The 13281-nt window shown below is 43.7% G+C and overlaps 1 protein-coding gene across 5 annotated transcripts in view; it reads right to left on the reverse strand.

The window, feature by feature from the left end:
• Npr3 (natriuretic peptide receptor 3) overlaps positions 1-13281 on the reverse strand; it is a 63134-nt gene that overhangs the window by 10603 nt on the left and 39250 nt on the right. For all 5 annotated transcript variants that reach the window (XM_051150972.1, XM_051150971.1, XM_051150974.1 and 2 more), the window contains exon 4: positions 2464-2599. In XM_051150972.1, coding sequence (XP_051006929.1) covers positions 2464-2599 — 136 coding nt within the window. The remainder of the gene's footprint in view (positions 1-2463; positions 2600-13281) is intronic.

Here is a 13281-nt window from a genome sequence, read left to right on the forward strand (position 1 = left end):
TGGAGTGTTAGTGAGGTAAGAGGGAACCACCATTCATATAGACTACTGACAGAAAATATAGATTAGCATAATTTTCTGTAAGATGTTTGGCAAATAGCCAACCCTAAAATCACCTTTAAAAGTAACATTATACTGAGAGAACAAGTTATATTTAGGAATATACATGTGTACATACATGTATATAAATACATACATATGTGTATGTGCAATAACAACTAGTGGAAAAGGCGGTATGAATGTGAAAGAGAGCAGAGAGGAGTAAATTAAGGGTTTAGAGGGAGGAAAGAAAATGGAGAAATGTAAGTATAATCTCAAAACTTTAAAAATTTTAAAAAGAAGCCATTTTGTGGTAAATGAATCAGCAAAGCCTGTCAACAGAAAAGGAAGTATGCACTTTATAAAACACCAACATATTTTGAGTCCCAAATCCCTCACCTGAGAAATGTTCTCTGTGAAAAATATTCACAAACAAGAGCCTATGGCACCATATTGCAGAATAACAAAAACTGGAACCACCTGAAGTAGCCACCAATCAAAGATAGTACAGAAGCTGGTGGTGCTGGAACCTGTAGTCCAAGTACTGGGAGGCAAGGCTGATCTATGTAAGCAAGTCCCAGGTCAGCCAGGAGTACACAGTAAGAACTTGCCTCAAAACAAGTAAGCAAAAGCAACTGAAGAAGCTATTACATAAACATAAGGCAGAATCACATTTAACTCTCGTTTTAAAATGTGTTAGATCTGAATGTTCATATGCATTTTTTGACATACAAAAATTAAAAGTGTAATATAAATAAAACTAAAATGAAATGTGGTGTTTACGATGAGATCTGCTTTCCAAACGTTTTATGTGGTATATACTGTGTGCTAGCAGAAAGTGTGGCACTCCTCCAGAGTCACCTAGGAGAACCTTGATAGCGATCACATTGAGGAAAGGAGATGGGGTGGGAAGCGGACATTTGGCCTTTTATTTTGTATATTTTTCTTCTGTTTAAGCTTCCGAGCCAAGCATAGTCTCATTTTTAAACATAATGGAGGCTGTTGGAATGATGGTACAGTATGCTTTTTGTGTTGTTATTCTTACACTTTTCTGCTGTTTGGTTGTTCAGTTTTTATTGATGTTGTTGCTGTTGTTGTTGTTGTTGTTGTTGTTGTTAAAGAGGAACTAATATCCAGTGTTTTGGAGGTAAAATAGAGGCAGAAGGCCTGGACCGGCTAACCAGCTCAAACCACTAGATTGGATATGACAGGTAACATCTTCTGCATTTCACTAAAGCCAACATGGTCTGAACATGGGACTGTGTCCCTGGGTTAACATGCCTCTAAGCCTGGCTGCAGATCTTCCACACTGAGGGATGCTTCTATAGGCTTATGTTGGGTGGGAGGTGGCTCGGTAGGAAAAAGTGTTTACTGTGCAGGCATGATGACCTGAGATCTGACTCTCAGCCCCATGTAAAAAGCTGGGCACAATAGTTCATATATGTAATCCTTGTGCTGGCAGAGGCAGAAACAGACAGATCTCAGGACTTGCTGCCTAGTCAGTCTAATCAAAACAGTGAGCTCCTGATTCAGGGAGAGACCCTGCCTCTAAAACTAAATTGAATAACAATAAAACCTAACATGAATCTCTAGCTTACATGTTTACACACACACACACACACACACACACACACACACACACACACACATACACAGACCATAGTATACTTGTTATTTAAATAAGCAGAAACAGGACAGTTCTTATTGCAGTGGAATTTGCTCAAACTATGTTCACATGCACTGCATTATTTGACCTTATTTTCACAAACCTGTGGGGTGAATTGGCTTTTTATCTATGCTTTAAAATGGGGAAAGCTAGACAACCATAACATATATGCACAGGGCCGACGTCAGACCTATATAGGCTCCCTGAGTGACAGTTCAGTCTCTTTGGGTCTCTATGGGCCCAGGTTAGTTGACTCTGTGGGTTTTCTTGTGGTACCCTTGACCCCTCTGGCTCCTACAATCTTTCCTCCCCATCTCTCACAGGATTCCCTGAGCTCGGCCCAATGTTTGGCCGTGGCTCTCTGAGTCTGTTTCCATCAGTTGCTGGATGAAGCCTCTCTGATGTAGCTTGGTCTTCTTGTGGGACTCCTAACAGTGGGAGTGGAGGCTGTCTATGACTCTTTCACCTGCTTGTGGGATTCTTTTCATCCTACTAAGCTGCCCCATGTAGGCTTAAATATAAGGGCAGCTGCCTAGTCTAATTGCAACTTAATATGGTGTATTTGGTCGATATCCCTTGGAGGTCTGTCCTTTTTGTAGCGAAATGAAAGAGGAGTGGATTCTTGAGGAGAGAGGGGAGGGAGGAGGGGAAACTATAGTTGGGATGTAATATCTGAGAGAATAAAGAGAGAGAAGGCAAGACTCTCAGGAACAGCAGCTTATGTGGCTGTGGTGCTGCTACCATGGAAACTGAATCCGTACCTTCAAACGTTCTGTTCCAAGTCTGCTGGATGATTCTGCCCCCGTCCTTCTTGCTGTAGCCAGCTCTGAGGACTTCACGTAAAGCCAGAACGTAGAGGAGGATGGCGTCATGGAACCCTTCAACAAACATGTTCACCTGCAAAGGAAACGGACTGGGTGAGCCTGAGACCCTGGTGAGTCATGCTCATCGATGATGGCACAAGCAAGCAACTAGTGTCCAACTTGAGTCTGGAGGTGAGACATCAATGGAAGGAGTGGGCAGAACTATCGAAAGCAACTACCAAGAGCCTTTTCATGTTTTCTTGCCACTGACTAAGTAGGAAAAACCCTCCCTGACTTTGGAATTTGCAGAGCAAACAAGACATCACAGAAGGGAAAGCAATCATCCGGTTGTCCAGGTCAATCATCCCAGGAACTTTGCCTCTAACAGATAGTTCTTTCCATGCAATTACCCTTCTGCCCACACCTTCTGTCAGCCTCAATCCAACATGAGCCCGAATCCCCAGTGAAGTCCGCTCCAACTTCCAACAGCCTACATGAACTCTCCACATCCGAATGTAGGACACACAAATAAAACAGTAGTAACTGGGCAAGCAGAGGCAGTGAAGTCAAGAGTTTGAGGCCACTACATGGCAAGACCTTGTCTCAGAACATAAAAAATAAAAAAAGACCAAAAATTTAGGCATCCATTTTGTTCGTACTCAACAAAACTATTGTCAATTGCCTACATGTACCAAAGATACAAAGAATGAACACAATGCTTTCTGCCTGCCTAGAGAGCGGGCCAGTGCTGTCCTCTGTATTGGCAAAAATACTTCAGTCCCTCTTCCCAGCCTCTGCCCAGCTCCAAGGACCCACATGGATGCAGTCTTGACTGTTACTGCATTCCATTTGATCTCTGGCTCCGGAAAGAGATGGTATAGAACCCTGGCATCCCATAAACTTAGTTTCATAAATGGGAAACACTGACCATGGAAGTCAAGGAAGTGGCTTCATGATGTTGAGTTTTGTTTCATCTGTACCCATATATTTGGTGTAGCACCTTCTTCAAAGATAATGACAAGAATCATAGCGTAACAGCCTAAAGTGATTGGTGCGTATCGAATAATCAACAACTAGTTTTATGAACCACATAATGTTCTCAGTACTGTACTAGAGTCTTATTCAGGATACAGTGAAAAGATATAAAATAGAGTGGTTAGTATTATAACTGGGGAAGATGATAAAGAGAGGCTCAGTGGTGGTAACAAACACTGAACTGAGTTTTGAAAACAAACAAATGTGTGGAAAGGCAGAAGGTTGGAGAAAACACTAAGTGTAAAATAATGGGGCAAAAGCATATCCTGGCCAGGCGTGGTGGCGCACGCCTTTAATCCCAGCACTCGGGAGGCAGAGGCAGGCGGATCGCTGTGAGTTTGAGGCTCAGCCTGATCTACAAAGTGAGTCCAGGATGGCCAAGGCTACACAGAGAAACCCTGTCTCGAAAAACCAAAAAAAAAAAAACAAACAAACAAAAAAAAAAGCATATCCTGACAGCTGCCACATTAAATCAACAACTGCTCTGCTGGGCTGGGGCGAGAGGGACAAGGCCACATGGAGATAACCAGAAGAAACTTGGACCTCTGATAATCGAGAGTCCTCTCGGAGGACCTGGGCTGTCCTTAGTAGGCCCATGATCACTTGGCTTACATTGCTTCCTCCTTAGCAAGACCTTAAGGTCCTTCTTCGACATCTATACCATCACAACATAAATTAGAGTGAAATGAGCAAATATGTCATGAAACACCGGTAATTGATTGACAAGCTCTGTACAAAATGCACAAAATATCCATACCTTGCTTCAAAAGTCTGAGTTAACGACAGAAAGCCAAGGCTGCAGGAAGAACTGGGCATCCCTCAGAGGAGCCTGGGAGGTGCTTGTGTGAGAGATGGCCTGACCTGTTCCTCTAAAGAGGAACCCACAGGAAGAGTGTCTCCATTGACCTCCTCTATGGCCCAGCTCAAGGAGATGTTCACAGATGGTATCTCCCAATTCAAAGACACACTCACACATGGCATTGTCTGTCTCGAGGGCACACTCAGGACAGCTTAGCACTCAGTTTCATTTGTCCTTAGCCTACCAGTCTTTGAGTCCTATTTTGCACTATAGGAACAAATATTTCAGATTTGCCAAAGCCTAAAACCTGCCTTTTCTAGCCGTGTTCCTAAATCATTCTGGACCTCCACTTCCTCATCTAGAAAATGGAAGAAACAACAGCACCTTCCACCTTAAGTCAGGTTTCTCTGACTTAAGAAACATAAAGGGCTTCAAATAGCTTCTGCCCCTATCACCCCAGTTAGCTTTCATTGTTGCTGTTGTCTAGAGGTGAGGAGTTATAAACTGAGGGGTTCTGCTTAGCTTCTACTTCCGGATAGTAGCATCCAATAAGGGACCTGTCTTACTGATCCGTTTTATACTTGATGGAGAATAGGGCTCCTTGTTCATACTCTGAGCCCCAGACAGACAGATCTGAGAGCATCACGATCCAAATGCTGCCTAGTAGAAAGCAAAGCACTGTCTGAGTGGGTCTATCCCACTGATCCTCAGGGAGAGGTTGCATATAGGACAGGCTCAGGTCACAGAGATCTTGTAGTTAGCAACTAGCTGGATCCACAGTCTACTCCTAACCTGAACATCTCACCCAGTCCCTCAGTCTCCAGATTGCTCGTTTGTGAAAGACAAGACTTAACTTAGCAGCCCTGGATCACCTCGGCAGAGATTTTTCTGGGGATTAAGTGAATTAGAGTATGTAAAACACCTAAGGAAGCTCCTGAGAGAATGAAGGCCTTGGGCAGATGTTGGTTCTTACTCTTGGCTGTCAAACTTAAGTCTCAGAGACACTGTTTTCTTAGGCAGAAAGTGCTATAGAAATAACATCTACCAGTCAAAGATAATTTTCAACTGCCTTGAATATGCTAATTTAATTTTCCAAAGGAATACAAGTGTTTCACTGAGACCATGAAGTCATCATGACTTGAGAACGCATTCATGCTGATGAATTTTAATAAGTGGAATCCAGCTCTTGGATTTACTTCTCAAGACATGACCATGGTCTATAGACCACAGGTCTATCTTCTCTTTTTTTAACTTTATTGAAACCACTTTGCCACAGGGGAAAGGCATGGGACCAGAGTTGTGGCACATGGAGGATGCAGGTGCCCTAAGAAAGCTCTAGGTTTTCCATATCTTCCTGAAGAGCTATTGGCTACCAACTGTTGCCTTCCAGAGAAGGAGTCATTTTTTTTTCAGTGGCACAAACACTATCAAGTTGCCCATGCTCTAGAAAATAATGTCCTATCCACAGTCATGCAAGCAACCTTTGCATGAAAAGGACTATTGCTTTGCTCAGTATTCCCGAATTTGTGTGTGTGTGTGTGTGTGTGTGTGTGTGTGTGTGTGTGTGTGTGTGTGTGTGTGTCATGCTCTGTAAATTCCTATTCCTGGGACACCTAGGGCACCCTGCTTAAAATGTGACAAGAGTTCCTGGACCTCACCCTGCTTACTAATTATTATTATTTTCTTCTTCTTCTTCTTCTTCTTCTTCTTCTTCTTCTTCTTCTTCTTCTTCTTCTTCTTCCTCCTCCTCCTCCTCCTCCTCCTCCTCCTCCTCCTCTTCCTCCTTCTCGTCTTCCTCTTCCTCCTCTTCCTCTTATCCTCCTCTCTAAATCCCCTCCCAGTGACAACAGATGGATGTTGCCCACTCAGAGGACTGTTCACACACCCTAGCACCATGCCCTAACTGGTCCTTCCCATCTTCTCTGTCTTGAGGGTATAAGAACAATTGTCTTCCCAAAAAAGATGAGCTCAGATTGCTTTAGACCTAACAAGTTTGATGTCAAAACAGGACAGACAGGCTCTGGCTATAAACTCTGGTCTGAATCTCCTTCTGTCTTGATTTCCAAGTGGATCTCAACAGTTACCTCCTCAAAGTGGCTGAGTGTCTCTGCCACAATTAACAGAAGAGATGCTGACCCCACTGAAGCTGTGGCACCCTGGCCTGCTGTGGAGGAGGTTTCATCACACCTACCTCATAAGCCCTCAAGTCAGAAGCAAAACCCCAGAGACTGCCTTTTCTCGAGGAGCACATTCTCACTCTCACACATGTTTTTTAGTGGGAGGGAAGCCCAATGGCACATTACAGCTGCTGCAAATTGGAAGTGTAAATTAAGGGGGAGGTGAGAGAGGGGGAAAAAAACAGGATTAAGTTGTATTAAAAACACTTTCCTTTGGACCTTCAGACTGGAAGGAACAAGGTCACTTGTTCTGCCTCCCTGTCTCTGGACAAAACAACAATTGACCCTCAAGGTCCTGGTTGTGAAAGATGACGCTCTTGTTTCCCATTGCAGGAAATGGAATTCCCTTACCTAAACAACTTGTTCGAGTGTTCACCAAACACACTTTGAGTTACCTGAATTCTCTGACAAAAGGAGCTAAGGAACGGAAGGATGGAAGGAGCAGTCATCGCGGAGTCGGAGGCCTAGCAGCAGCGGCTTGGTGCACCTAGTAGTCCCCTTGTACTGTAGTCAGGGAGCACAGAGAAATGGATGCTTGTGTAAGCTAGCTTCTTCCTTCTGATGCAACGCGGGACCCCAGTCCAGGGAATCTGCCACTCTCCTTTAGCATGGCTTCTTCCCTCTTCAATTAAGTAATCCCTCCCAGGCATGTCCAGAGGTTTACATAATCTAAGTAATCTCTCACAGCTGTGTCCGGAAGCTCGCCTCCTCAGAGATTCCAGATCCTCAAAAGCTAACGATCAAAACCTACCACTATACATCCTTGTAGCCAGAAAACCCTCCCTTAGCGTCGTTTGCTGAAGTCGTACGTTCCTAAATGCAGCCGCTCCCAGGCTGGATAATGAGCAAATTGGATTAAGAAAATGTGGCCATTTACAGTTTCCACCAGACAACATCACTGTCCCCGGCAAAGAGGCTGTACACAGGGGAGTCATGACATGGCCTTTTGTCCGCCAGCACTGCTAGTAGCCACATTCTCCGTCATGGAGAAATCTGAGTAGAAATGATCATATTTTCCCTTTCTCAAATGAGCATAGAGTTGGCATTCGTGGCATGGCCCCTCTGTTAGGCTGCACACACAGTATCTTCCCCGTTTCTCTCTGGAGAAGCAAATTCATGTTTAGTTGAATTGCTCCATGCTTGTAAGTAAAGCATGCTGCCTGCTTCAAATGTCTTGAATCATAAGAGAGACCTGTAAAAAAGAAGGGGGGGGTGCCTGAATACCAAAAAAGCCTGTAAATCTCTCAGGTGGAGGCTGCTGGAAGAAAGCTCCCAAAGGGCAGTGCCAAGCGAGACTGTCCTGGGGTTTTGCTTGTGGCATTCACACGAATTCAAGCATGTCACACAGTGGTTCCATCTTTCTTACCACAAACTGTTGGTTCCCGATGCAAATAAGGAAAGCTGTGGGTGTTAATTTCTCAAGATCCTCTAAAAGAGATGCGCCTTCTAACCTCCCACTCAGCTAAAGATCACATAAGAAAAAGTGGAATTTTGAAGAAGAGCAAGTAAGAGATGAGCTTCATAGAACCCACCCTTGATCACTTGCTGGCTTATTTTAGCCTTGGGGAAATCTAATCTAAACACACTGTATCCCCTCCCTCTCCACCACTCCCCCCAATAGCATCACCTTGTCAAAGATACATTAGAGTAAGAGCTTGAAAGTGAATCTTGTCCAATTCCCATGGACAACTGAAGGCAACAGACATGAGGAGTGACTTGGGAATGCTACATGGGTAGCTCAAAGGCCAAAGATAATTCTACATTTGATAAACGTGTAACACTTCTATACTTTATACTTTCAAAATATATTGCCTAGGCCTGGGAAGGTGACTCAGTGGGCAAAGTGCTTGCTATGAAACATGAGGAACAGACTTCGGATCTGTAGAACTCACATGAATATCAGGTGAGCGTGGTGGCTCACCTGTAATTCTCGTGCCCAGAAGATGGAAACAGCTTCCCTCACTGCTCTGGCAAGCTCTGCGGTTAAGTGGGAAAGCCTGCCTCAGTGGATAAGGTGGGATCTACTAAGGAAGACTCCTGCCATCAACTTCAGGCCTCAATACACATGTGTACACATATGCAAACACGTATTTCTACCTCCATGTAAACACACACCACATGAACGAACCCTATGTATTATCAATTTTCATTCCATTTCCCTTTTAGTCATAACATTAAAAGCCTGTTACCTGGCAACAGCAGAAAGCACCATGTTCCATGAGCTACAATGCTCTTCCCACTGTCACATAAAGAGAGGTCTCACTTTTATTGCCTGATGGCCTGCTCTTCTGTTCCCATCCTGACTTCATAGAATTCACCCTTGATCACTTGCTGGCTTAATTTAGCTTTGGGGGAATCTAATCTAAACACACTGTACCATTCCTGAATTCTAAGAAAATAAGGCAGGTAGCTTTCCAAAGGTCAGACATCTTATCAACAGTAGAGCTAAGGTTCCCCCACCTATGTCTCTGCACCTAGCTAAAATATTGCTGTTGCGTCTGGCATGGGAGATCTCTTCCTCCCTAAACTGACTACCCTGGCATAGGATTTTCCCCTAAGTTTCCCAAACAACTGTCTCCATCCTGAGCTTAGCCACACTCTTGTATCAATGCTATGAACTTAGAGAAACTTCAATCGTATACCCCCAGAGAGTAGGTGCCTGCAGACAGAAGAAGGATTTCTTCTCCCTTATCATCTAGAGCAGAATGGTTGACAAAAAAAAAAAATGTGTGTGTCAAAGACCATAAAGTCATGGCCCCAATCATCTCCCATAATGACTGGAATGACAGGGTAGACTGGGGACCACGGAACTGGCACAGGGAACTCATTGACATGAGCAAACACCAGCAAGAAAACCAACCTGGGCTCTGTTGAAGAAGAGTAATAAATGGGACTCTAGGGCTTAACACAGAGCAAAGGCCACAACGACATTTATATGCATTTCCAGTGCTCACATGTAGAATTGCATCATCTGATGTGTGTGCCCTTTGAATGTAACACACACACACACATACACACACACACACACTTACAGATGTATCTCTTCACCCATAGTACTGGAAGGCTTAGTTGAAAAAGAAATATCTGTAGAGAAATTTTAATCCGACAACATGGCTACTCTGACAGGGGGTCACATCTAAATACCTGCTAGGTCTATGTGATCCATCTGGAATGCAGACATGCCCTGGATTACAGTATAATCTGGCTGGAGTGCAGATATGCCGTTAGTATACATCTTTAATGCCAAACAATGCTACCTCATTGAGGTGCAGACAAAATGATGAGTCAGAGAAAGAGTTGACAGAATGAGTCAGAGATAGGATGTGCCCAACTCTCAAGAGAACACAGAGGAAAGAGAGGCTACTTAAGAGCAGTTCAGGGAGAGACACAGAGAGACAGAAAGAAAGAGACAGAGGGAGAGAGAGAGAGAGAGAGAGAGAGAGAGAGAGAGAGAGAGAGAGAGAGAGAGAGGAGTTTACTGCAGTTTAGCTGAATGCAGTTGAGTTTGTGCAGTTCTATTGTGTTCCATTCCGTTCCATTCAGTTCATGCAGTCAATGCAGTCAGTGAAGTTCAGTTTGTGGGGTTAAGAGGCAGTTTTTCCAAGCACAGCAATTCAGTGAGAAGCCAGTTTGAACATGTCAGCTTGGAGAAGGGTTTTGAGCCAGAACAGCTGAGTTGAACCAGCCACCCAGTGTTTAGAAGAGCTAAAAAGGGTGAGTTTATTCAGCAGTAAGTCTCAGAGGCTGAAAACATTCTAGGCCTAGGTTAGCAGACAGAGGCTGGAAGCTGAAGCCTTCAAGGTCCAGGTTTATAAAGATTGGATTATACAGAGTCTAGAAGCTTCCAGGCTTAGGCCTAAAGATAGATAGAACAGAGATGGAAATTTGCTGGTCTCAGCCTCAACTTTGTATTTGTAAAGCTTAGGTGTGGCTCTCATCTCGTACCCTCATCTGAGGAAATAAAAACATTTACAAATATCCATAATGGTGTAATCATCACTAGCTTTCAGATAAGCAAGTGAGTGGCATCTGTCCTCAGCCTTGATATCTCACTTATATATAGCTAGATGTCTCTGGAAAGCTGATGACCCAATCCCCGTATGTCTGTACAGAACCCATGTGATCTGTGTCATTTTCAAGGGAGGACATTAAGATAGGCAAAGACATTAATTGAAACCTGACAGAAGGATAAGGTCAGACAACAGGTACCATGCAAGGCAGTGACAAAGACACCAGGAAAGGAAGAGAGGAGAGACAAGGGCAGAGGGAGAGAGGAAGGTCAGCAAGAGATCAAGGTTGGGGTATCAGGATCTGCTGGCTCCCATAAATACTACAGAAGACTCTTTCCAACTGCTGTAGGCCTTACAGTTTGCTGATCTCTTCTTCCTTCTCCCCTTCAACATAGGATTATAGCAGCTTGGCATCTTTTACTGTTTTCCGAACACTCCTCCTCCTCCATACCTGCCCCTTTGCAAATAGTACCTTTATTAAGTTCTGTTATTTTTCTTGAGCAGGTCTTCTCTTTCCTCCACTCACAGACATACGTACTTGCACTGTTCTTACCAAAACCTCCTCTGGCCACTGGAATCTTCCTTTCTTCTGCAGCTGCACTCAGTACAAATTTATATCGCTTCACTTATCTGTCTCTTTTGCATGTACGCATGGCTGTGTACCTAGGCACCACATGGCTACTACTGAGTATACCAGCCATATTACAGGTCCAAGGCCCAGCATCTAATACAGAAACTGCACTCATTTGACTTGACATAACTGCCACCTGTCACTTCCTGCTCCTCTTAACATGCCGCCATCCTGGGTACTTGCTAATTCTAATGTTCCGCAAACTAGGGGAAGAAATCACAACACTTGTTGCAGTGGTGTTTAAAATGAGTTTAAAGCAGGCAGAGTGCTGTGTACTGATAGTCCCTGTGACTCAGGAGGCTGAGAGCCAGGATTGCTAAATCTCACGTGCTTGAGGCCAGTCTGGGCAACATCGTGAGATCTTATCTTAAGATCAGAACAGAAATGCAATAAGTGGTTTCAAAGCTAGGATTTGGGGGCCTTTCTCATGATAAAAGCAATAAATTGCACTGTTTTAGCTATTCAAAGGCTTTCTTTGGGCATTGTTGGTTGAGATTGCTATAATGTGGGTTACATCTCTGCTGCTTAAGGGCAAAACTTTTAGACCAACACAGGAGGCTCATAGAAACTAGCAGTCCCAACCAGAGAATTAAGGAGCTGAACTTTTGTTTAATAGATCTTCTCCATGAGATTTGCTACCAAACTAATAAAACTGAATTAACTATCACTGCCTTCATAGGAAGCTCAGTGTTCTACATTTTGCAAATTATATGTAGATGAAGTTAAAGAATTATTGACAATTTTGGGGCATGGTATATTATCTCTATATACCTACAGACTGAGATTTGTATAGAGATAAACAGAAAAATAAAACAAAATAAATAATCTAAAATACAGACATCTTTACACAGTGATCTGAGTTTGACTAAGCCCCTGAGAAACTCAACAGAGAAAACAAAACAATTGGAAAAAAAAAGACTGAAATTAGACTCTCAAATCACAGAAGATATAAAAACTCACTTGAGATGAATCATAGACATAAGTACACTGACTAAAACTTTTATAAACCCTGAAAGAAAATAGAATATCATTGTGACTTTAGGCACTGACAAATTTTTGTTAAAGAGAAAGTACAAAAAGCATTGAACATTGGGGGAAAAAAAACCCTCCCCTATCGCTAATTGAAAGATACACTGCTTTTAAAAAACATTTAGGCTAACATACTCCACTCCTAGGAGAGACTCACTTCCCTTAATTTGGCTTCATTAGCAAATAACAGACTGCCCCCCTGCTATATGCAGAACAGGAAAGCAGGGGAAGGGGGAGGGCAGCTTCTCTGTAAACACCATGTTTTCGCTGCCAATAAAATAGAAAATGAAATCATGGCTACTAAATAGAAAAATTTGTAAATGGTCATAAATCTAGAAAAACAAGGGCTGCTCTCATTAAATTATCTGCTGATAAAGTCCAGTTTTGTTTTTGAAGAACCAGTTATGACGCATTGAGTCAAGACCCAGACTATGAAGAGCATCCTAACCAGATACTGTGCTCAGGAAACAAAGATATCAGGAGTCTATTCAAATACCACAATGGTGGGATGCAGAGGCCTCCGCTCACTGCCAGAGCACAATCACGGCAGTAGGGAGGTTGGCACCCACATTCTTCCTCTGCACCCTGGCTCTGCACTCATAGTGGGCCACTTCAGTGTCCCCATGTGCTATCTGCTCACCTTGGTTCTTTAGCTGTCCTCATTGCAGTGCACACAGCTACACACGCCAAAGTGATGTGTGCATCAGCTCACCTGGGGATCTTGTCTTTAAATCAACTCTGGTCGATCGAGTCTGTCGCATGGGGACTCTAACTGTCCTCAGTCCCAGTCTGTGAAATGGCAATGCGGACACTGACTCCTGCAAGACGCTCCGGTTTATCGTCATCTGGAACTCTCAAATCCTGGCATTAGTCACATCCCCTGCCCTCACATACTCGTCACTCTGCAGAACAAGCTCTTTGGACTTGGACCTCTATCCTCCTCTGTATTTGGCTTCTGAACACTGCATGGAGCCATCTCGAATGAGCACCGTAGGTAGGTGGATGTCACTCAGGGCCAGTTGCCAGTGGCAAACTACAAGTAGAAGCCTGCCACTCCAGGGAAAGGCTGCTGTCAGAAATTGGGTGTCATCTACA

This window comes from Acomys russatus, chromosome 9 (assembly GCF_903995435.1).
Source record: "Acomys russatus chromosome 9, mAcoRus1.1, whole genome shotgun sequence".
Taxonomy (NCBI): Eukaryota; Metazoa; Chordata; class Mammalia; order Rodentia; family Muridae; genus Acomys; species Acomys russatus.